Source organism: Excalfactoria chinensis, chromosome 6, assembly GCF_039878825.1.
Source record: "Excalfactoria chinensis isolate bCotChi1 chromosome 6, bCotChi1.hap2, whole genome shotgun sequence".
NCBI lineage: Eukaryota > Metazoa > Chordata > Aves > Galliformes > Phasianidae > Excalfactoria > Excalfactoria chinensis.
The window spans coordinates 21659501-21683326 of record NC_092830.1 but is presented as its reverse complement, the minus strand read 5'-3'; the positions used below and the strand labels follow the sequence as shown (position 1 = coordinate 21683326).

The 23826-nt window shown below is 40.2% G+C and overlaps 2 protein-coding genes across 7 annotated transcripts in view; one reads left to right on the top strand and one right to left on the bottom strand.

Annotated features, from left to right (window-relative positions):
* Positions 1-23826, bottom strand: part of WDFY4 (WDFY family member 4) — a 128167-nt gene that overhangs the window by 24701 nt on the left and 79640 nt on the right. For 5 of the 6 annotated variants that reach the window (XM_072340679.1, XM_072340678.1, XM_072340677.1 and 2 more), the window contains 8 exons: positions 16346-16494; positions 15069-15189; positions 14122-14207; positions 13084-13146; positions 3126-3168; positions 2215-2334; positions 1530-1647; positions 768-877 (listed from right to left, as the gene is read on the bottom strand). In XM_072340679.1, coding sequence (XP_072196780.1) covers positions 768-877; positions 1530-1647; positions 2215-2334; positions 3126-3168; positions 13084-13146; positions 14122-14207; positions 15069-15189; positions 16346-16494 — 810 coding nt within the window. Of the gene's footprint in view, positions 1-767; positions 878-1529; positions 1648-2214; positions 2335-3125; positions 3169-9819; positions 10065-13083; positions 13147-14121; positions 14208-15068; positions 15190-16345; positions 16495-23826 lie in introns of those variants that run through there. The other variant, XM_072340683.1, reaches the window with a different exon arrangement.
* On the top strand, positions 6443-12940 carry LRRC18 (leucine rich repeat containing 18). The gene is made up of 3 exons (XM_072340684.1): positions 6443-6754; positions 9994-10075; positions 10516-12940. The coding sequence occupies exon 3, from the start codon at positions 10597-10599 to the stop codon at positions 11380-11382; it is 786 nt and encodes a 261-aa protein (XP_072196785.1). The 5' UTR covers positions 6443-6754; positions 9994-10075; positions 10516-10596; the 3' UTR covers positions 11383-12940.

Here is a 23826-nt window from a genome sequence, read left to right as displayed (position 1 = left end):
GCCCAGCTGCCCCTCTCACACTGCCCCATAAACAGAGGCAAACTTCAACAAAAGATCTCCTAAATTACGCATTTGACAACTTATCCTCCTGGTGCCAGGTTCAGAACAAGTAAAATCAAAATATTCTTTCTGGAGCACTAGATCTATCTCTCTCTACTACTTCTGATACACCATTTCCATGGCTCCTGTCATAATCCAGACAGCCTTCATTTGTGCCAGCTCTGAGTGTTTGCTGATAACTATGTTATTGTATGAGCACTTGAGACTTTGATAACAGGTATTCTAAGTGCATGTGCCCCGAAGTCAGAAGGTAATGTTCAGAGCAATAGTAAAACATGGACTTGGTGGCTAAATGTCTCCAAAATTGTAAGATACAACACAGAACCAAATCAAAATAACCATTCTGCATCATTCTGCTCCATTAAAATATTTCCACTGAATTGAGCAGACACAACACATAGCCTTCAGTTAACTCAGAGTCCACACAGAACAGACTAGAGGTGCCAAAAGAATGAATCTCTCTTCATTACATGGCCAGCATAGCGTGCTCCATGACCGTAGAATGGTTTGGGCTGGAAGGGACCTTAGAAACCACCAAGTTCTAATTCCCCCTGATGTGAGCAGGGCTGCCAGTCACTAGATCAGGTTGCCCAGGGCTCCATCCAAATTGGCCTTGAGCACCTCCAGGGATGGGACATCCACAACTTTACTGGGCAACCTGTTCCAGCACCTAAGGAGGTGTAAGATAGAAGCTATCTCCCCCTTACCTGCAGAGAACAGAAGGTCTGTGTAAATGGCTCCAATCGGACCAGGTAAGATGCCACTATAATTGCTGAGGAATAGTGAGTACAGTAATGGCACTGGGCTGACAAGTCTCCTGGAAATTCGACACAAAATCATATTTCAATAGAAAATTTCAGCATTTCAAGTCCATAACGCTAATTATTATGGCACAATTGAGTAATTCTTTAAAGTAGATGTGTTCAAAGATGCACAAAAAGCACACCTTGTATGTCTGTATTGAACATGCAGTCACAACTGTCTGTGTGTTCTTATGCTTTACCTTTCAATTTCTGATGAATAAGGTCTTTATCCTCTTATATCACCATGTTAATAATGAAAAATGGCCTTAATCTCCAGAGGTCAATACTTTCAATGCCCAGTTTCCTCCTCTTAGTGTAGCTGTCGTTAGCTACACTGCATGTAGCAGTTTTCTATATGCAGTTTAGCTATCAGAGAAGACAGATGCATACAACCTAACTAACAGAGCAGTCTTTTCTCAGACACTGTCTTCTGCTGTTGTGCCTTTCTGCCCAAGGGAAGAGGATGGAATGCAGCAGGGTAAGGCATATAAGAAGGAAATGTTTGCAAGAGCGTAATTTCTCTTTCAATCCTCAAGCACTTTGTACGCAGAAGCAAGTGGGCCTCCTTGGTATGATGCTTCCCATAACTACAGTTCCAGAAAGACCAAGGGACCCAAAAGCATGCCTTAAGGCCTCTGCTGTCTGCTAGCCATCTAAAATACTCACCTTCACTCTTCTCCACTTCCTTGTAGCGCTGGATGAACTTCTGTTTCCTTTCCATAGTTTGTGCTCCCATTGGCTTTGACAGATCCCGAAATGTGCGAGGATTACTAAAGTTTAGAGTCTGAAGCACAAAAATAACAAACATGGGATTTTTTAAGAACATAGACTAAAGCACCGCGATCATCTCAGTGACACTGGATGATGGCAAAGCTGGTTAGAAGTTCCACCTGTACAAGGTAGTCACAGATTCAGTATTGAAATACTCATCTCCAGAAGGAAGGGGCTTGGAAACAGAATGGTAACATGCGCCACTGAAAAGACAGCATGTACAAGATGCTTCAGAATTAGAAGACCTGCCAGGTACTGAAAAAAGTCTTGGCACGTTTCAAATTGTTTTCAAAGGCTCTTCTGCCTAGATCTCCTTAGTGGGTGAAAGAAGTCTGCCCGTGACTACTTACAAAGCTAGCATAGCCTTCCTTTAAGTATGCAAGGAACATGTGCTTGTCCACCTTACTGAGGCAGAGCACATTCCTTAGCAAGCTGACCTGCAGACAAGGCTAATCTGGAAATATTCAGTAAAGTCCGACTTTACTACATCAAACTTTGATTCTTTGGTCCAGGCCCTTCTACTGCAGTAGCATCATGCAACAAATCACAGGAAGAGCCCTGCTAAGGAGCACGAACTGACCTGGGAGTGATAGTCAGCAAGGACCCATGGAAACACAGGATACTGCATGTAATCATTGTAGCTGCGGCCAGCCAGCGTATTCAGGTACATGAGGTAATCAAAGTTGCTGATCTCCCTCTTCTGTTGAGGAGAAGAAGACATTAAGATCTCCTAACTCCACCCCTGAAAACCATGCCTCAAAGGCAACCTCAGAGCTTCATAGATCCCCTGTCCACCAAGGTAAACATTAAACATAGTGGAATCAATCCCACACTGCCATTCAGATCAGCACAACAGCTCTTATGCCACAGTCCATTCAACAGAATCTAAGTCTTTCTTCTGGCTCTTCTTCAGACAGGCTATTTGCATTTGTCTATAATCACCCCATGCTTTTATGTGGCATTCAAGTAACAGAGCACTTGTTTTTTTTGGATTTTAGGAGAGCCAAATCCAAACAATCTGTGTATTTGCAAATCCTGGACAACTGCTTGTATGGAAAGGATTCACAAAGTGCTGCATATAATCAAAAGGATACAGATTTCTTCAGCGTGTCTTGAACCACCAAGATCAGGAGTACGAGAAAGTAAGTGCATTTCTCAGCTCAGTATAAAGTCAGTGGAGACAAAAGATGTACATTGATTTAGATGATCTGCCATTCAACTAGGTGGCTTTTTTTTTGAGCTCCATTTTAAAACATGCATAGGATCACACAATCTGTCAGACAGTTGGCCATATGTTTCACAGTGGGAAGAGCAAAAACCTCTGCAATAACCAGATGTAAATACTCTGCTTGTCTTGCCAATAACCTCACCTCCAGCTGTGAGAGAATAGCTTAGGCCTTGAAGCACATATACACACAATATATAACTGTGAGTGGACACATGGGTAATGAAAATCTTTGGTTAATCACGCGCAACCAAGATTTAGTTTACCTGCCACTTTTGGAGCATTGTTTTTTCTCCTCCTGAGTGTTTCCTGTATGAAACAGATATTTGATTGAAATGACTTCTTCAAAACCGTAAGAGAAAAATCAATACATTAATGCCTCCCTGAGCCCCTGTTCTCATCCTATGACAACACTAAAAGAATACTGAGATTTCAACAGTGACCAAATCATTTCAAAATCAGAGAGCGTTGATGCTTAGGTCAGCATTGCAGGATTCCTGTTTCATTACCACTTTCAGTAGGAGGCAAGGTTGTGCCTGATGAATAGGGATGGCCAGCTTCAGATGACAGATGAGGTTACCACTGCCAGTCACTCTCCCTAACTGCATGGAGTGCGCTAAGCTACATGGCAGATTGCTTCTGAATGAAATATCACCTCAAGTACAATAACTCTGAAACAGTTCAGAAACTGCCAAACAGGGGGAGAAGATACCCTGCAGCAGGAATGGAAAGACAGCCGAAAACAGAAGTCTCTCATTCCCCACATCAAAGATTATGTTTGTATAAAGAACCTTGAAACTAATGTAGTTTTGAAAAAGTAGTTTGTTGAGTTGTTGCTTTTTTTAGTTTTGTTTTTTTTTTCCTTACAATTTTAAAACATTTTATTTTTATTTTTATTTTTTACTTTCTTCATTCCCAAAATTCAGAGCAAATTCTGCCAATGCTTTAAATCAAAACAAACCAGCCAAAAAGGCAGATTCTAAACAGGGAAATATATTTGACAAGGTGAAAAGGTCAAAGGATAGAAAGAGGCAAAAGTAACACTCCAGCTCAGCTGAACCAGGTGTGTTAGTATCAGAAGGGCATGGATTTGTTCTTGGTAGCTGCAGGCAATCAATCTGAGACAAGTGATGGCTTCTTGATTAAAGAGACCCTATCTGTCAAAATAAAGAGGTTAGTGACATGATATGACATAACTGGAAGTGGAAGATGCTTTTCCTTTTGAGTACATAGCTTCACACGAAAGCTGATGCCAATTCAGAGACGAAGTTACTAACTTCATGAAGTATGATGGAGTCAGTTCAATAACAAAAAATAAAACTGCTATAGGAAAAACTAGCTGTTATTTTGCACTCCTGTGCTCGCACTAACAGTCCACAAAGCTAGTCTCAAAGACCTAAATAAAATACTAGGATGTTTTATGATCAATACAATTTCATTGAATTTGTGGTAGTAAATTCTTGTAAACGATGTCTCATGATTATGAATCATTCTTTTACTGCCTATTCAGTCTTAGACCAGCTAATAGCATACATTAAGGAAAAACTGTACTGTTTACTCAACAAAGTATTCTACTCTTTTTAGGAATTCTTGCCAGGGATAGGATGGTAGGTAGTTGAGGCAAGGATTTTGCACAGACTGAATTACCTATTTCATGAACAAATGCGAAGCCCTGGACCAATTTTGGCTCATGGTCTACAACTCTTAAGCTTTGATTAGTTTTCCTGCTAAGCATATGAAACCTAACAATGACAGGTTATATTTGTAACAAGCAGGAAACACAAAAAGGTATTATTCATCATATCTGAAATAGGAAGATGGGACCTTGACTCTACTAATAAAAAGGAATTAGTACATAAAGGGAGCTTGTAAACAGGAAGGAGACTGACTTTTTACAGGGGCAGATAGCGATAGGACAATGGGGAATGGTTTTAAACTAGAAGCGATTTTGATTAGATATTTGAAGAAAATCCTTCACCCAGAGGGAAGGAGAAGCACTGACCCAGGCTGCCCAGAGGGCTGCGGGTGCCCCATCCCTGGACGTGTTCAAAGCCAAACTGGATGGGGCTCTGAGTAGCCCGCACTGCTGTGTGACAAACTTGCCCACAGCAGGGGGTTGGAATTAGATGATCTTCAAGGTCCCTTTCAACCCAAGACATTCTGTGATTCTACAGTAATTAAAAATAAATAAATAAATAAATAAAATTAAATGATGTTCTAATTTACACAGCATAAAATGGGAGAAAGTCTACAGACTGAAGAAGAGTTATGCTGGTTTTGAACCCAGCTTTCTGAGCTATAAGTAACTCAAGAATATAGGAATTCTCAACTGGAAACACATCTGTGGGCCTCTATAATACAGAACCACCATACTACAGTTTCACTGAGAGTTTTGCTCCACTGGCCTTTGTAAGGTCTTCAATGGCTTTTGCCTCTCAGTGCATCTCAAATGGATAGTACAGGGATAAGGAATTCAGACACAGTCTGTTGCTGGATAAAAGTATATGTCCGGTAACAATCAGGTTAGGCTCTTCCTAACACACTCACTAAAACTGTCCATTTATTTTGGATTTATGGTTAAGTTGAAAGTTGGGGAGTTATTTCATGTAGAAACCTGCCCAGTGTATCAGTCCTCCAGCAATTTGAAGTGAGAGTGTTCTAAAAGGAGGGAACTAAAATATTACAGACAGGACTAAACTGGCCTAGTCTGTGTGCATGTTATACAAATGCACATAATATATGTTGATTTGTGTGTGCCACTATCCTCTATTGGAAATCTTGCTCTGTCACAAGTCTTAACCCAATAAGAATTCTTCAAGAGCTAAAGCAACCTACTTCAGGTGGAAACTACCATATGACACAAAGTTCAACTCCTTATGAGAACATGCAAGGCTCAGAGTAGTCATTCCCTGAAAGAGCCATGCTTCTGGGCCTCGGTGGTCAAAATGGGATGCTCTGAGTGCTTAATCTCCCTTGTCAACTCAGAAAGGCTCTGTGTATTGACTGTGTTAGCTCTTCAAAAGTTCTTTTTTTTTTTTTTCTTCTTTTTTTTTCTCCAAATACCATTTTGAAATAATTGCAACCAGTTGCTAAAATAATGAGCTGTAGCCATACAGAAAAATTCCAGGAAATTCACACTGTACAAGAAGAAACTCTTATAACTACACTTTTGAAGGGTCACAGATAAATGAATGCAAGCAGCAGCTCAGGGCTGAACAAACTTTCCCTCCTACTCTGTATCTACTTGGTCTGACATATGCTATGGATGTTGTCACAAATGTTGGGAGTTCTAACATACATACAGGCATTTCACACTGTGTTTCAGCTAAGTAGAATGAAATAGCCAAATTACTAAGATGAACAGCTAAGGCAGCAAGCTGACAAATAGCTTCTAACCAGGTCCAGATGCTTTTTCTTTCTGCATAATTTTGAAATCTAACATTTCCAGACACAACATGCAGTTCAGCTCTTTTCCCTCCAGCCTGAACTTGCATGCTGGAACCACACATTATGCTAATGATCTCCAAGGACCTAGCACCGCTGTTGCTTAGGAACAAAAGTTTTACAGGCTGTAGACAGAGAACTGAACAGAGGCACTGTAGCCAGGGAAGTCCTTTTCCAACTCTTCTTCCCCTCAGTAAACTCATATACAGTAATTTCTTGAAGGCCTGCCATTGTCTTTCAAGGAAGTCCAATTTACAAGCCTCTGAAAAGGAAATTATCCTGTGCTCCCCTGATTTGCTAACTGAAAGACAAATTCATTTCCTCACAGAAGAGCAGGCCAGAGGAAGACTGCATGGTAACAGATCATGAAGGCTCATCTCACACTGCAGAAATAAAGAAGCAGCTTGTGACATCGGTACCACGGCTTTTAAGACTTCCTAGCTGCTAGCCGGTAAGATCTTAACAGGGCAGCAGAACTGCTCAGATGAGGCAGTAATTTTGTATATCCTTGGTGGGGTGGGTATTGGTTTTATAAGTGACCTTGCTGATAGCACAGTAGCAATCTAGGAAAGAAGGAAAACTAAAGAAGAAAAATAGTATCTATTAATTCCTGGTAGGATTTAGTTTCCAACAGCCTGTTAGCAAGAGACTGCATCTAAAACAGTCAGGGAATTAATCTCTTCCACAATAGGCTGTATCCAACAACAAAGAAATGGTAATAGGCTTGTAAGTAGGGAAATAAAATGGTCCCCTGCTTGGAGCTGCTGGGCTTCATATAACTTCATTTGCTGTATGAATACTGTTCTTAAGTGGTATGTGAAATGGTTTCTTTTGAGCCAGAACATGTTGACATGTTGCCTCACTGCCCTGGCCTCAGAGAGGCTCTGCTGGACTGGCAGGCCTGCTGCTCTGCAACACACAAGTTTCCAGGAGAGAAACAGAACAAACTTTTCCATGGGCAAGTTCAAGATGGAATTGAGATAGCTCTGTATGGCTTTGGGTACAGTGAAGTAGGAAGCAGCAACCCACTGGAGGGAAAGAACAAGGAAAATCCCAGAGGAGATCCTGAGACACCCAAGACAGTGTGGGCAGAAAGCATATCTCTTCCTGCCAACACAATGCTGAGAAAGGAAAAAGAAACGGTGAAGAATAAGAGTGCATCAGGGTCCAAATCTGTATTCTTCTAGCACCAAATCTGCTTCCAAGGACAGGCCTAAACTACAATGGGACATGGCAGGATCCTGTGCAAGTAAGGAATAATCTGCAAGCATTCCTTGGCTCACAGCCCTAGTCTTCATGGTCTAGTCCTCAGACAACAAGAAATGTAGCACCTTGTCCAGGGGCAGAGGCCTCCCTACAGCTCAGAGGGTGAAGGGTTAAAGTCAAATGCAAGCAAAGTTGCTATTTGGCACCATTCTCTCTTAAGCAGTGGGATACACATGTATCACTTTTTCTGCTACCACCAGAACTGTACTGTGAGCAGCAGATCGAATGAGCATAATTAATATTTACAGCAAGGAGGGCTCCTGTGATTCCTGAATTTTTAATATCAGTGGCTACAGAACTGGATCCCTCTTACACAAAGCTGAGGAAAATGACACCGCTAACTAAGCTCCATTATCTCCAGCTACAGCCCTGAAAAAGACTGATAATTAGTTTACAAGCATGCAGAGACGAGAGCTATTCATGCTCTGCAAGCCGGTGTGCTGCAGTGGTGCTTCAGAACTCTAATGCTGATCTCTGCCTCTGGGACATTAATTTTAGAACCTGAATCCCACTTCCAACCCAAAACAAGCAGCCCCTCAGAAGTGAGAGCACACTTCCCTGTGCAGCAAGTATCATTGGCAGAGAAGTACCGAAAGGATTAAACTATGCTGTTATTGCCGGCCAGTTTTCCTCCAGCACTCAGCTGTCCACATCATCAGGCTCCCTCTAGCGTTCCCAAGTGCACAAAGCACAGAGTAACCGCAGCACCGGGAACCAGCATTAATAGATCGTGTTATTCTTTTTTAATTATTTTTATTTTAAGAAACTAATCGGAATGAAAGCAGAGCTACCTTCTCTCATTGATTTCTTCCCCCCACTGAGCAACTACCACCCCCCCCCCCTTCCCCCTCCCTCAGGATTTGCATTGAAAAGTTTCAGAAAAAAAAATCACAAGGAACTGAACAAAATATTTTTCTTGTGAGAGTTTTAAAGATGTCTTTAAAAGTATTTTAAAAGATTATCATATTGAAATTAGAACACAAATATTTTTCCTTGAGGCTAATTCAATTTCTATCAAAGGCTTACTTAGTTGAAAAAAAATATATAAAATGCCACTGTTTAAAATTGCACGTTTTCATCAACATGTCTAACATCAGCAAGAAGTATTTGCAAAAAGAGAAAAGTCAGACCCCAAAGTCACCAAGTTCACATCAGTTTCAAGAAGCAGAAAATCTCTTTCCAGCCTGCCCAAGCCTAATGCAGTCGTCCTGCAGATCTTTTTCCATCAACTCCTTTAAAATGTGAATTGTAATTTAAAAAAAAAAAAAAAAAAAAGTTTTTGTTCCTTCAAAATCCTGGGCAATTTATTTAAGTTAACATTTACAAAGTGCTTGATTTTCCACAGTAATTTCTTGTTTTCTTCAGTTTCCAGTCTACACTATGAGAGTAATAGCACTGATACTGCTCCTGAAGCAGTAACTTTAAATATAGAAAACATAAGAGACCTTCAGATATAATGTTAATATATCCCTATTAATCACTAGTGAGAGACAGAATCTTATAGGTTTTAACCTTTTAATTTTTATTTATTTATTTATTTTTAAAATATCAGAAAGATTCAACTTTGGAACATACCCTCAGGGCAAGGCTGACCCCACTGCACTGCTTCCTGGAGTGGCCGCCTCATTATGGAGCTCCTGGGAAGGCAGAGATCATTTTGCTTTTGCATCATTTTTTGGCTATGGCATGTATTTGAAAGGAGCTGAAATGCCTTCATTGTAGCCTGAGCTACCCCTTCATGTATTTCCACATGATTAATGAGGAGCCAAAGAGCCTGAAGGGTTTGTAATGAAGCCTTTTTAATAGGGCAATGTACTGTAGACAAATCCATATTTTGTCACAATCAGTCATCCATCAAAGCTGTGATTTGCCTCTTCACAACTAAATGCCGGAGTACCCAGACTATCCCATGGTTACTCAGCTCAACCCATGCTCCTCTCAGCATGGGTCGTTCATTTCTAGGGGACCCTTTGTCACTAGCTGTGACTATTATTTGTATTTAATGATGTTCAGTTATATAGACAGGTCACCAACCCCGAGACTACAATGGTCTACTACTCACACAGGTCCCCATTCACAGCACATAGTATGTATTTAGTATCAGCGCTGACAAGTCTGACTAGAAAACTTACATGCATTATTTGAGGACAACACACCTTCACCATGGGAGTTCATCTATCCTACAACACACATGGAACAACAAAGTAGAAGTATCTAGAGTCTGTGCTTGAGAGCACAGAGACACTGACATCTATCTTAGCCTATTAATAAGCAACATTGACACAGCCCCTGTTCAATCTGCCCTGCTAAAAATATGTGAACTGCAACTAGTTCCGGCAAATCTGTGAGCCAACTGGATCTCTCAGATCCTGCTTAAAGAAAAACTCTTGATTGCTTGATTTAAACATCCAGTTTTTCTTTCAGGAGTGTCCAGCGCTGAAAGTCTCAGATCCATTCAACAGGATACTTAACCAGCCTATCCTCCAATGTCAGGCCTGTAAAAAAGGTTACCTTTTTGTCTGCTATAATATATACAATGATGCTTTCTTTTAGGGCTGTCCTCAAAGACTGCATCGAGGCTCATAATATATTTCACCTGAGTCCTTATACAGCAAATGGATAACGTATTTCATTCAGTTTCATTACATGCTGGGCTCAAACCAGTATCCAGGGATGAAAGACAGCAAATTCCTCCCACTTGTAATACTTTTAATTTCATCCTGTAATACTTATATTGCTTTACAGAGCAATGCAAGTGTCATGGTGCAATAAAATTATATTTTTAATAATTAGAATTTCACCTACTCAAAACGCTTTCAGAAAAGCCTTTCAAAGTTGCAGCCATAGGGTTGAAAAGTCATGAGTTTAAAAAAGAAAAATAACTTCTGAAGAGTCCTACAGTCGTGTGTTACTTGATGACTAAGACATTATTTTGTTTCTAATTAGGAATTAACAGTCACTGCTTTCAAAGGCTGGAACTCTCTACTTCTTCCAGAGTCTGCTGTGTTTGTCTCTCTCTGAGGAAAGATGGCCAAGGGAAAAGGAAAAGGTCCTAAAGGAAAGAAGATTACCTTGAAAATAGCAAAAAATTCCATCAGGATCTCTTTTGATGGAGGTCTCCGTCTTGACTTAAGTAAGATGGGTATCACTACCTTTCCCAAGTGCATTCTAAAGCTGACTGATGTGGATGAGCTTGATTTGAGCAGAAACATGCTTAAAAAGATTCCAAGCAGCATTGAGAAATTCCAGAAACTGCGCTGGCTGGACCTGCACAGCAATCAGCTTGAAGATTTGCCCAAGGCAGTAGGTACACTTCAGAATCTTTTCTACCTGAATATATGTAACAACAAGCTGACTACCAAAAATCTGCCAGAGGAGTTGAATCTTCTCAAGAACCTGCGTATTCTCAATCTTGGCTTGAACTGTCTTGACAGTATTCCCCCGACACTTGGGGCCCTGAAGGAACTTAAGGAGTTGGGTCTCTTTGACAATTTCTTGACCACCATCCCAAACAGTGTGAAAAGGCTCCCTAAGCTCGAGAAAATGAATGCAGAAAGAAACCCTTTCCCTGAGTCAAAAAAAGAAGAGTATGTTGACCCCATCAAGCGCATAGAATCGCTTTACTTAGTTCAAGAGAAAGACCTGTGCTCTTCCTGCCTGCAGAACTGTCAGGGAGAAAAAGACAAACTTAACAAGTTCAAGGACACAGAGCACTGCCCCTCCAAGAAGCTCAGTTTCCCTTTACTCCTTACACCCAACTCCACTGCAATGGATAACCAAGAACAATGGAGATTAAAAGAAGAACATCTCTGAAATCTACAAGTGTGCTCCATGGGCCATGTCCAGTGAAAATCAGCTCAAGCTAATTAAAAAAGTATCCACCTGCCTTTTTCTGCAGTTCCCTTCATTTAAAGACATCCAGTTTTAGAAGCAGATCTGAGGAGGTATCTAAGACCGAATCCCAAACAAGTAAAACAAATGCACATTTAGGAAAGGCTAGTTTCTAGCACCTGGGCCTGTTCCAAAAATGTGGTCTTTTTTTGGTTGTTTTTCTGTTTTGTTCAGAATCTTCTGTCCTTGTCACATGTCCATTGAAGGAATCTTCACAAAAATACTTATTTCTATTAACTGTCTCACACCACTTGCCCCCCAAACATTAGTCTTGTTAATTTTCACAGTGTGAGGCACAGTCATCCACAGTCTCAGTGAATACAGCATACAGGTGCAAGCAAAGAGCAGACTATAAATGTAGTAGAGCATGGCATAAGCAGGGGTTCTGGCTGTGGCCTCAGTAACATATGGTGACAGCACAGACTTACCTATATTTAAATAAAAAATGAAGTGCCATGGGTGAAGCATTCAGCAGTCCAGAAATATCCAGTTATCAATTTTTAAATGGCCAGAGTAGCAAATAAGAGTCAGAACTCTTGCATATAATACCAACAGACTAAATGGAAAAACTTGGTATCTGATTTCCAATAAACACCACTACTTGAAGATCATATACTATACTAAACTAATCCTTTCTCCTTTCCATGTTTCAGCTCTGCCATTATTAATAGCATGTCTGGACAAAGACCTTAGTCTGGTCTGCGCCCCTGTCTCACGTAAGACAAGAAGAGCAGGAATGCTATGGAGTGAATTAGCAGTTGCTCCACACAGAACACATCCATCTCCACAGAGTTAACAGTCACTTCTGGCTCAGATTATGCTTTAGAGCTGCTTGCACACTTCACTGATGCTTCTTGCAAGCAGATGGCTAGCACTCAAGGTGAAAGTGTTCACTTCTAAGATAGGTAATGACCTGCAACAGGTGGAGTAAAAAACAAAAAAGAGGAACACACAGCCCACAAACAAGATACTACAACTCCACAGATCTCAACAAAATGCTGCCTGCAGGCAGTCATTCCAGAATACACCAGTCAGGCAGTTAGGGTTGTATTCCTCACACACCCCATCTGAAAATATCTGCAGCTGTACTGCTAACTCAAGGCCTGAACTGAACATGGTCTCATTCAACTGACACTGGAAAGAAAGCTTTCTTTTCCTGCAGTGGTAAATCAGATAGACAACAAATTGGAATCTCCACTGTTCAGTTACAGTAGTGTGCCAAAATGTCCATGCACACATCAGTCAGTGTCTACTCTAAACATGCAATAGAGAGCCCATTATGTAGAAACTTTATGGATTAGCTCTATAACCTCACCCTCACTGACTGTCTCTATTCCACACTAACCATCTGTGTAGAGTTTACCAATAAAGCCACATTAAGGAGGTAATAATTATTAATCAACTATGCACAGTCTGTTACTTAACACATTCCTCATGCCTTCAGATCATGGATGCTGTACACCAGAACATTTCAGAGTTCTGGAGACACAACTGAATCTTTAAAATAGTGGGCACAAACAGCAAAGTTTCCACTTTCTGTTTTTGTTTGTTTGTTTTTAAGCTACAGCTTATTCACATATTTGCTCTTATTTTCTATCATTATTCAATTTTCCCCATTTTTACCTTATATTCAGGGAATCCTCTGTTACCCCCTTCGACTTCAAAGCAGGTTGGAAAAAGCAAAATCTACAGATATAAAAGATAACAAAACAATCTTTTGAATAGTTATTTATACACAGGATGTATGTATATATTTTCATATTTGTATATATTTTCATATTTGTATATAATCTATTAAATAATGCCGTATCAACTGCAACTTATCTCATGAAGGATCATGGGATCATAGAATGGTTTGAGTTGGAAGGGACCTTTAAGAATATCTAATTCCAGCCTCCTGCTATAGGCAGGGACATCTTCCACTAAACCTACTTGGAGGTATCCCAACATTTCACCAACCCAGGCTGGCAAAATTGGCAGAAAGGAATACCAACTCACATAGCAGCCTCCCCTCTTTACCTTGAGTAGGTATTGTTGTTTTTTTTTGTTTGTTTGTTTGCTTGTTTTTTTCCTAAATGTCAGACACTAAACCCATAGGTTTGGTAACCTGCAGCTGAATGGCAAGACAGGCAGTTAAAGATTAATGCACCGTCTTGAACTGTCTCAGCAAGATGACACCAGCAGATGCATTTCAGAGCTAAGAGACAGCTAAGATAAGGACTAAAAGCAACCATCTCTCAGGCAGAATTTGGTAGTTTTAAGAAGTCACACCATGCATCCAGTTTCAAAAGGAAAAATGGATAAATTCACATTGGCTTTTTAATGAATGCTCCATTAGAGTGTTCAGACTTCAGGAGCAGAAGGATCTTAGGGAGAGGAAGCAGCACAGCTACAATTGCATTTCTCCGGGATGCAAGGATATATAACACAATATGTCATCAGGTGCTAGAAGAGTGTTAGAGATGCATTATCTCCCTTGATAAATCAATGACTACATAATGCTTCAAAGAATTCACAAGTCAGCAAATGGAAATTTTCATAGCTTTGTTTATGTGTAAGTCATTAAAGACCAAAAAGTTGTAATCTAAGAAAGAGACAGAACAAAGACATCTGAAGCCAAGATAAAAACAGACCATTCATGTGGTATTATGAAATTATTACCTCTTAAATATCTTTTTTCGGTCACAGTCATGGAAGACGAGAAATCTGGAGTAACCATTTTTGAAGAATATTTCTAAGGCAATCTCCTAGAAAGGTAAATCATTTACAGGTTGAAAGAGTGCAGAGCTAACATCAGCACTGTGAAGAGGTCACTATAGCCTGTCAGGTTCTTCAAGGCTTTAAAAACAAAGGCCATGACTTAGTAGCAAGTGTGAAAAAGCATAGCAAAATAGGCAGCAGAAAGGGTATATGAAAGCAGCTATGACAATAAACAGCCTGAAGCATTTGATCTGAAGCACACCTTCATGTTTTCACCCAAGGTCTAATCAGTGACTACTTTCACATGTCTCTGTTTTTCAGTTTGGGTAACACAAAACACTTCCATTTATCATGTTCCCCCCCAAAAAAAACCAAAACAACAACAACAAAAACATACATACAAATGCATGTGAATAAAGTAAGTAATTCTACTGGCAACTCTGATGTTCACAAAATGGAGGAAGAGGTGACCATTCTGTTGCTCTGATTGCTCATCAGCAATGTAAGAAAACGTGCTTCATACAGTTACTCATAACAAGACTTAACATCTCTGTAAATGTCTGGAGAGTGACCTAACCACTGAAGTACCCAATGCCCTATATATCCTGAAGTAGACTGTTTCAGTAGGTGAAACCTATTTCACATTCATCATGGAATATGAACTGAATATCACTGAAAAATTAGACACTTACTGGGAACTTCAGTTAAAACAAAGCATCTTTCCAAAACCACTAGGATGGACTATAAAGAATACTGTCAGCCTAACAACTAATGGGCCGATCACTCCACTGAGAGGTGTTTTTTGCTCAGAGAAACTCAACAGTCTAAGCAAAAATCATGCAAGTAGTTATCAGGCACCTAATATTACTGCTGCAGCAGCTTCCACTCAGACAACTGTTATTACCTACCTGCAGAAGAAAGCGCATTAGACGGATCTCTTTTATATCACGATATGAGTAACGGGAACACTTCTGATCTCCCACAATACGATCTTTATGACATAAGTTGAAAATGAATGGATCACTGATGCTGAAAAGTAAAAACAAAAATAAAAACAAATGAATTTTAAACAAAAGAGATCTGGGAAACCTTCATGAACATAGTAAGTCCTGTTTATAAGACATCTGGAGTACAGATGAATTGAAAACAAGGCTACACAACAACAGATTATTTTTTTCTACTGGCTCTCAAAGTAATAACAAATAATTTGAAACTGGAAAAAAAAAAAAAACATTTAATTTTATTTATTTATTTTTACACAAATGCCTGTGGAAGTTGAAGGTAGATTTGGAGTGATGATTTTAGGGAATGCAAGTACGTAGACAGCAGTGTTTTCCATCTGCTGAAGTCTGAGCAGCAGCTAGGGAAAGAATTGGGTGGAAGAGCATGAAAGCCAGGGTCAAAGGCAAGCACCTTGTGGATATGCTGCTGTTATTAACAACTAATAACTGTTAGTTTCAGTTAATAAGTCATTATTACTATATGTGCATACATGTATTTCAATTAATATCCACAATCTGACCCACAGCAAGCCCCTTAGAAAAGGGACCCAGGTTTTTTAAATCAGGCTCTGTCCAATCAATCTGGAAGTCATTCGATCAGATTGACTGGTATCGGATTTAGTAAGAATCGGATGCAGAGCAGACAGACTTTCAGCGAGTAAAAACACTGAGTTGCTCACCGTCCCACTGGGCCTTGCACATGAACACACAGTATGAGCAAAGAGCTAAGTCTAACAGACTCATTTTCAATATTGATCAGTATCAATAAATCATGAGTCAAAGATGATAGCAGTGTGCCAAATATTAATTACGATTGTCTTGGAGAAACAAACAGAAACTTATGAGATAATGAAGTAAAAGACTCTTGTAATGACTGTTCCATATGAATAAAAGATGGGAGCCAGCCAGAAAGGAACATTAACAGCACTTGAAAAGAATGAAAGAACAGAGACATGTGTTAGACTGCTCACCATCTCCATCTGTTGGAATTGGGAGTCCCTAAAACATCTCCAAGAACCTACAGTGAATTAGGTTAAACAATTTCACAAACATGGAAAGGATGGCAAGCTTCTTGCTGGACTAATTTCATTCTGAAACCTCCCAAAGTCTGTGCAACATCAAAGGCTAAATGTGCTAACACTGAAGTTAATCAAGCAGATCTCTGGGAGGAAAGAATGACTCACCTGGACAAGCAGTGTTGCGTACAGGAGACTTCTTCTAGAGGTGACAAAACAAAGCATTCACAGATGTAGAAGTGCTCTCTGCCAAAGAGCAGCACTCCTTCCAGAGCTGTGTGCCCCTGCACAACTGCCACAGAGCACTTGAATGAGACCTATAACAGAAGTAAACATAATCAAGAGTGGGTTACACAAGCAAGAGGGACAGCAGGAGCAAGACTCGATGCAGAAGGACATATCTGCACCAAAATGGACATCATATTAATTTGCAAGTCTGTAAGGATGCAGTCATAAAATCACAAAAAAATTAAGAGTGTATGCCTTTTTGGAACAAAGAAGTGGGAAAGTCTGATCTCGTTTTCACCCAGTAAATCTGCTCCTTTCCCATCTACCCAGGACTGCATCACTACAGAACATAAGGGTCTTGTAAATGTTGCAGAAGACTCAATTGCAAAACTTTGTCAGCAATAGGGACAAGGGCTTGGGGTTGAAGCAGCGAGGAAAGAAGTAGCTGACATAAAAACAGTGGCATATAACAAATATCTGTAAAGAATACAACAAAAGGGAAAATACTTTTGAAAGTAAAAAATACAGTTAGTAAAAAGAACAACAACAACAACAACAAAACAATAACAAAACCCCACAAGCAGATTCCAAGAAGCAATGATCAAGGAAAGGATCTAATACTCTTGGTATTTATCCCTCCACGGTCAGGCAAATCAGAATAGAAATCTTTCCACTGGTACTTTCCTATATTTTAAAATATGCCAGTCAAAATACACAAGACTATGGTTCCACTTGCCATAAAAGGAAAATTTATTTTAACATTCTGGAATAACTAAAATACCTCCCTTGGCCTCCTTCACCTCCTAAGATTCACTACCCTTTTCTTATTCCAGTGCAAAAAAAGAAAAAACAAAAACAAAAAAACCCACAAAGCAATAAAGATATCAAAAGAATCTCTAATAATTTGGAAAACTGGTCTGCAGGAAACTTAAGTAGAAGTTCTGATTTTGAATTAAGCAGCGTTTAAGTGCAAAGAGTTTTCCTAGCATTCAGAAGCAAGATGCTTTTTGTTTTTGTGTGTGAGTTATTTCACTCTTAAAGACTTGGTGACCATGCCTCTATGAAACTTAATCAGAACAGGAGTCCAGTATTATTTCTTGCAGATGCTAAATTGGACACGCACAATGAATCTAGTAAATCATATGAAGACTTCAAATCACTGTGATGAAGGTACATAGAATAAGTCTGTTTTTCTATAGCCTGCATGTTTCTACTTAGCTTTCTGCCGGCAAACCTACAGCTTTTCTTGTCTCCATTCCAAACTGCACACAAGGTTACTCAGGAGACCTGCGCTACTACATAACCTTCCAGTCTTGGCTGCTAGCATAATTTGATAAAATTATAAGTCTTTCTGCTTTGAAATTCAGTACAGAATGAAAACTATATGAGATGGAAAGATGCAAGAATTCCAAGTGGTAATCCATAAATAATTCCAACAAAAATTTGATCCTATATTTTAAAAAATTAATAATGAAAAGTAGTTCTTTTCAGCAACAAAATGGAGGAGTTTCATTTTAAAAATCATTCCTGTAGGAACAGAAGATTGATTTCATTCTGGTTTCATTCTGGAGAAAAGAAAGAACTCTAGAAGACTTTTACAAACAATTTTTGATAAAAATCTCTCCCTTTCTCTTTCCTCTCCAATTATTTAAAGGAAGAACCCAGCATTTCAGTCACCTCTTCCACAGATCCCTCTGGAATGCCTCTCTTCTGTGCACGTGCCACTGCACGATTAGAGGCACATATGCTTGCACTGAGAGTGCTGGGGTATTCTGCTCACATTAGTGAACCACATGGCTTCCTGAAGTCATTATATAGCAGAAAGATTGCTTCTTCCCAAATGGAAGGTAACTGAATAATGAAACATCAGGCAGTTACATAAAAAAGCTAAATGGACACAAAATTGAAATTGAGGCTTCTAAGAAATCTGCCTCAGCAAAACCAGCACTTTGTTCCATGAGAAAGAGCCATTTGACCTATTTAACTCTGCTTTATTATTATTTTGTTCTGCTGCATACACAGCTATCATGGGGTCCTGGGCAGGCAGCAGAAGAAACAGACAGAAGTCAAGTAGATAAAGGAGATTCTCAAGTAGAACTAGGCATGAAACTGTAGGGGAATAGGTTGCAAGAAAAATGCATACCAAGAAGGTGAGAAAAACAGTAAAGAAAAACAAAGGCAAGCATGACTTACATCTCTGATCTTCTTAATGCTGAAAAGCAAAGAGCCAGCAGGAATGTGGTTTGGAATAACTCAGACCACAAATATGGAATTAAAGAGCACTAAGGGTAAAGCTCAGGAAGCAGTAGGGTCAGTCCCAAAATTGCACAGCTTGATATAGGACTAACACAACAAGGAAGTTAAATGCACCAGTGTGAATGCACCTCTCCTATTTATGTCTTATGCTAATCTGAATACAAGTGTAAGACATCAGGTACAGCATGCTGAGTCCAGCCATATAGTCACAGTAATCAGATAAAAGTTTTCATTGAAAACCCTTTGACTGTATGCATGGTATGAAATCACATGCTGATCAGAACAGTGAAGGAGGCAAAGCTGCTTCTAGGAACAGTACAGATGAAGCAAGAAGAAAGGCAAGCACGGAGACCAGGCAGAGCCATGAGATAGGTTGAAAACTGCAAGAACTGCAGCTGATCAACTAGTTAGTTTACGGCAGCCAACAAGGATCAAACTACATACAATTCCTGGAGCTTTATTGTGGATCAACATTGCACAGCGTGCAATGAGGAAGGTCTGTAGGTCAGCCTGAGAAAGTATTTCCACAAAACCATTCTCAAAGCTCTACGAAAAACACTGCCCAAATAGGGAATTCAGACTAGAGATGACAGACCGTGGGTATATTTGAAAGGTACAGATTGTGGTGGGAGCCTGCATACAATTACTAACATGGTCTGGCACAAATAACTACTTCAGTACTAGGGCAGGACTAGGGCACATTAACAGGTCCTGAAGAGGAAAGCCCCAGGTACCTCTTCTTCTCAGTACAGTCTGCATTCTGTGCCATCACGCCACTAACAGTCACTGGTTCCAAATCCATTTCTTCATTTCACATTAACACCTCCAGTGGAATTAAATACATTTGCACTGTTAGCAATAGTAGAGACCTTGGGATGAGTCAGTTCCTCTCATTTGGAGAACAGAGCTTGTTTTTATTTCAGTTGAGTACAACCCTGACAAAGAGGTGTACTACAGAAACCCCACCAGGACAGACTTGTACCTACAAGCCTTGCATCAAAACAGCATGCAGCTTGAAATTACCACAGATTAAATAAAAACTTTACTGTTCTGTCAAAACAGAATAGAATCCAGTTCATCAGCTACTAGAATCATTAATCAATGACGCAAAGCTGACATAAAATAATTGAATAATTACCTTCTAAGGTATTGCCTAAAGCTCTGCATCTCTTGATTGCTCTATTTGTTCGTATGTACAAAGGAATTAAAGCTAAAGGCTTTCTTTTTTTTTTTTTCTTTTCTTTTTTTTTTTTTTTTATTGAGGGAGGCTAAGGGGAGGGGGGTGGGCTCCCCCTTTTTATCCAGTTTTTCACAAGAGTGCATCCAGTTGCAGTTGAACAAACAGCAATAAAACCACACCTGTTCTATAGTTCAGGAGTCAGATTTCCAAAGGAATTACATGCCTGAAAATGGAATCAGTCTCTAAAGGGCGTACAAAAGCACTAGGAAGTTAGCCATCTATTCCCACAGAACCCAGTAGTGTTAGCATTGCCCTTCCAGGGAAAAATACAGAGAAAGGAAATTTAAGTCATATAACCCTACCAAAGGAACATGTTTTCCCATGTCACAGGGATTCTGGAACACAGCATTTTTACAACGCATGGACAAAAGAATGGATACCCTGAGTTAGTTCAGAGATCCATCTAAACAACTGCCCTGAGTAGTAGTAACAGAAGCCTACGGATAGACTATAAGGAACATGCTAGATATTTAATATTTCTTCATCTTCATATATCTTCTTCTCAGCAATAGCTTAGTGACATCCTGAAGCTCGCTCGACTCTTTAACATCACATCTTGTATTCCCCTATAAATGCAGCCATCTCTAGTCACTTGCCTGGAGATGAGAACAGTATATATACACTATTTCTGTCTGCTCTGTTATGTATCAGGGTGCATCAGCTACAACAGATCTGTCAGTAAAGTCAGATCAATGTTATTTAGAGACACAGAGTTTAAAATGACTAGGAATATATGAAATGCAATACGTTGCTTTCACAACTTTTGCTAGGTAAACAGATGCGTGCTTTCATGGTGACAGCCATATACGTCCAGCTCTCAACACCCCTCACAAGATCTTTCCTGCAATGTTTGTTAGCTTGCTTGTTGTTGAAGACTCATCTTACTTTGCAACAGACACACATGCAGCTCATTAATCACAGCTTAAGAATACATGACAGATTGTTTCATTCTCCTCAGCAGCTCAGAGACCAAAGGAAACGAAACCTGCTTGTCTTTCATAGCAGGGGTTCCAGGCTCAAGTCTGATCACATCTCAACTGTTAGAAACATTGGCTCAAATTCCTTCTACTTGGAATTGAATTAAACTATTGCAAACACCAGAAAGATAGTAACAAGCCTTGTGATGCCAACTTTGCTTCCGAAGACCCACAACACAACACTTTTGCAGGTAGCTTCTATCCACCCTCTTCTCCCTCCCAACATCTGTTGGAGCAAAAGCCCCATGCACAGGAGGTGCTTCTTAAGCATGCACTTGTCAGGTTTTTAACAATTTCCCATATGCTGCAGGAAAAGAATATTGGGTATTTAGGAGGAAGGAGATGGAAGAAGGTACATGCCTGTTCATGGCCATGGGCACTGCGGCTGCTCTTTGTCCTTGCTTTCTGTTCTGAAAGCTGCCATCTGTCCCGGCCCATTGCCAGCATGAGAAGTTGGCATCCCTTAGCTGATGATAGCATCTGGAAGCCAGCACTAATAGGATTGTGCTTATACCTCTTGCACACTCAGACATCTCTGTCTCACTCCAGGCTCCTCTCAAACAGAAAATGCTGCCAAAAACTAATATGAGTCCTTTAATTTTCCCTCATGCTAGTTCACTTCAGTTCATGCCCTTCCTCGTGACTCCCAGGAATAAACACAGCAAAGCTTGTCTATACCACAACCTGCTCCATCACTCTACAGAAAGTGACTGTGTTAAAGAATAGACTGTGCTAACTAGATGGGGCAGTCAGGGTCATGGACTTGTTAGGAGCTCTGCAGAGATACTGGGAGAAGCCATGGGCTTAGAACTGAAAGACATTTTTCAAAGTAAAAAAGCAGGGAAGCACATATTAAAGGAGGTGGGAGGTATTCAAAGAGTACAAAGTAACATAGTGAGGCAGTACATTCAGGAAAGGAGAGAACTAGCTGAAGATGCTCTGGTTGGATCTTTGGGTTGGTTGTCTTTTCTTGACACAGTACAAATCAGACACTGCCCTTTGCGCCTGGTAGCACACCTGTTGGCTGAGCTGGGGTAAGGCTGCAGGAAGGCACACCCAGCAGTTGCTCAACTGCAGCAGAACCCTAGAGGAGGTAAGTCAGAGGAATAACCATCTGAACATGTCCTTCTTCAGGCAGTACCATCTGAACATAGGAAAAGTTTCACACCAAAAACACTTATGAATATTCAACACTAATTTCAGCAACAAAGCAGCCATTAGAGCTTCTGCACATGCACCAGGGAAGAAAGAAAAGAGGCTCAGGCACAGAAAAGGGGGATGACTTGTTTCAATCTCCCAGCTTGCCACCCTCCTGCTTGGATCCCAAGAGGCAGTCCCTGTTTATACTGCACATGAGCACATGCAGAGTTCTTTCAAACTAACAAAGCATCTTTGAACTGCAATGAACTGTAACAGTGCTCCCACAAAAACAAACTGCCTTGGTGTCCTATGTAGCTATGAAGTTATTGTGATGCTCCTAAGATCACTGGCTTCACTATGTGAACACAGAGCTGCTGCACACTTCTGTCTGCCCCAGATGCTGAACTTTACAGCTGCTCACTCTTTCAGCTGAACCTGTTCTTTAATAAGCTCCTTTCTTGGAGCCATGGATTTCAATCTCCCCTTTAATTGATTTATGCTAGTCATTTCTATTATTGTCCTTGGCATCTTCTGTGCTCTCCCCAGCCCCTCCTTTAAGGAAAGGCATTGTGCCCAGATTCTGCTAGGCCATGCCCTCTTGTTAACTTCAGATTCATTACTCCAGCTGCTTGGATTTCTTAGTCTCAAATGACTTGTTGGCAAACAGAGCTTTATCTTTCTCAACAACAACAAAAAGTCAGTTTCTACACCAAAAATCATTTCCCAAGCCTTTCATACTTTCTTCCACCTATTACATGCTAACTGCACCTTAACAACCTGGTAGGATTCCTTCAGGCTTGTAAAGATCAGGGAGGCAATTTAGCAGCTGGAGACTCAGGTTGCAGATACAGGAATCCAGTCTCCCTGTCTCTGCTGGTAAACCAGGGTTATTTATAAAGGACTGGCCCTGTTTTTTGGTAGGCAAACAGGTTCCTATCTGCATTTCTCTCAAACAAATCTGCAGCATCATGTTATCCACCCACCTCTTCCACCATGACCATGACATATACAGTCTCTGTACTAAAGACAAATGCAAAACAATCTTCACCTGTATACACACACAGCTATGGTACAGATCTCCTAAGTCCAACAAGAGGTGTCCTTCAGCCTAGCTTTCACAAGTGGTCACTGCTGGGGCTATTTGTAAGGAAGGAGGAGAAGCATCAAAATATCTCAGCACCCTGCCTGTCATTCTCCTTTTATCTGCTGACAACTGCCCTGAACCTCCATTCTATGAACCCAGACTTAGGGTTTGGTAAGCTACAGACATATACAGGTCTTCTTACCAGCCACTTGTTTCTTTTTGTACCAACACAGAGCAGAAAAGTGGCACTCTGCATCTAGTTTCACCAGCACCACACATGCAGATTTGGCTTTTGGATCTGGCAGTAACAGATCACTGAAAGGTGATAAGATCTTGGGGAAACTGGTGCAGAGTATGTAAAGAAACAGGAAAAAAACCTCACTATGCCTCACAACTGGAAATTCTAGAGATAAGTTACCACTGTGAAAAGAAAATGCCTAGAGGTCAAATTCTCTTTAACTGTAGAACATTGAAAGTGCAACAATGTGTATTACACAGTCTGTGACAGGAAGAGGTAAAACTTACAGTAAATACAAGTAAATTAACTACTTTCAAGGTATGAATTTGTATATACATACCTTCAATCCTATTGACAGAGCAGAAGGGAGTCTAAATCAGAGTGCTTGACTTTGAAAATCTGTTCCTCTATGGTTACTTTAATGTATATTTTTTAAAAAGGCAAGAAAAATGACTTGTTTAAAGGCTGAACTTCACACTGATTTAG

Bases quoted from the DNA above. Each gene is read 5' to 3' on its own strand.
- LRRC18 (XM_072340684.1), top strand. From the start codon at position 10,597: ATGGCCAAGGGAAAAGGAAAAGGTCCTAAAGGAAAGAAGATTACCTTG.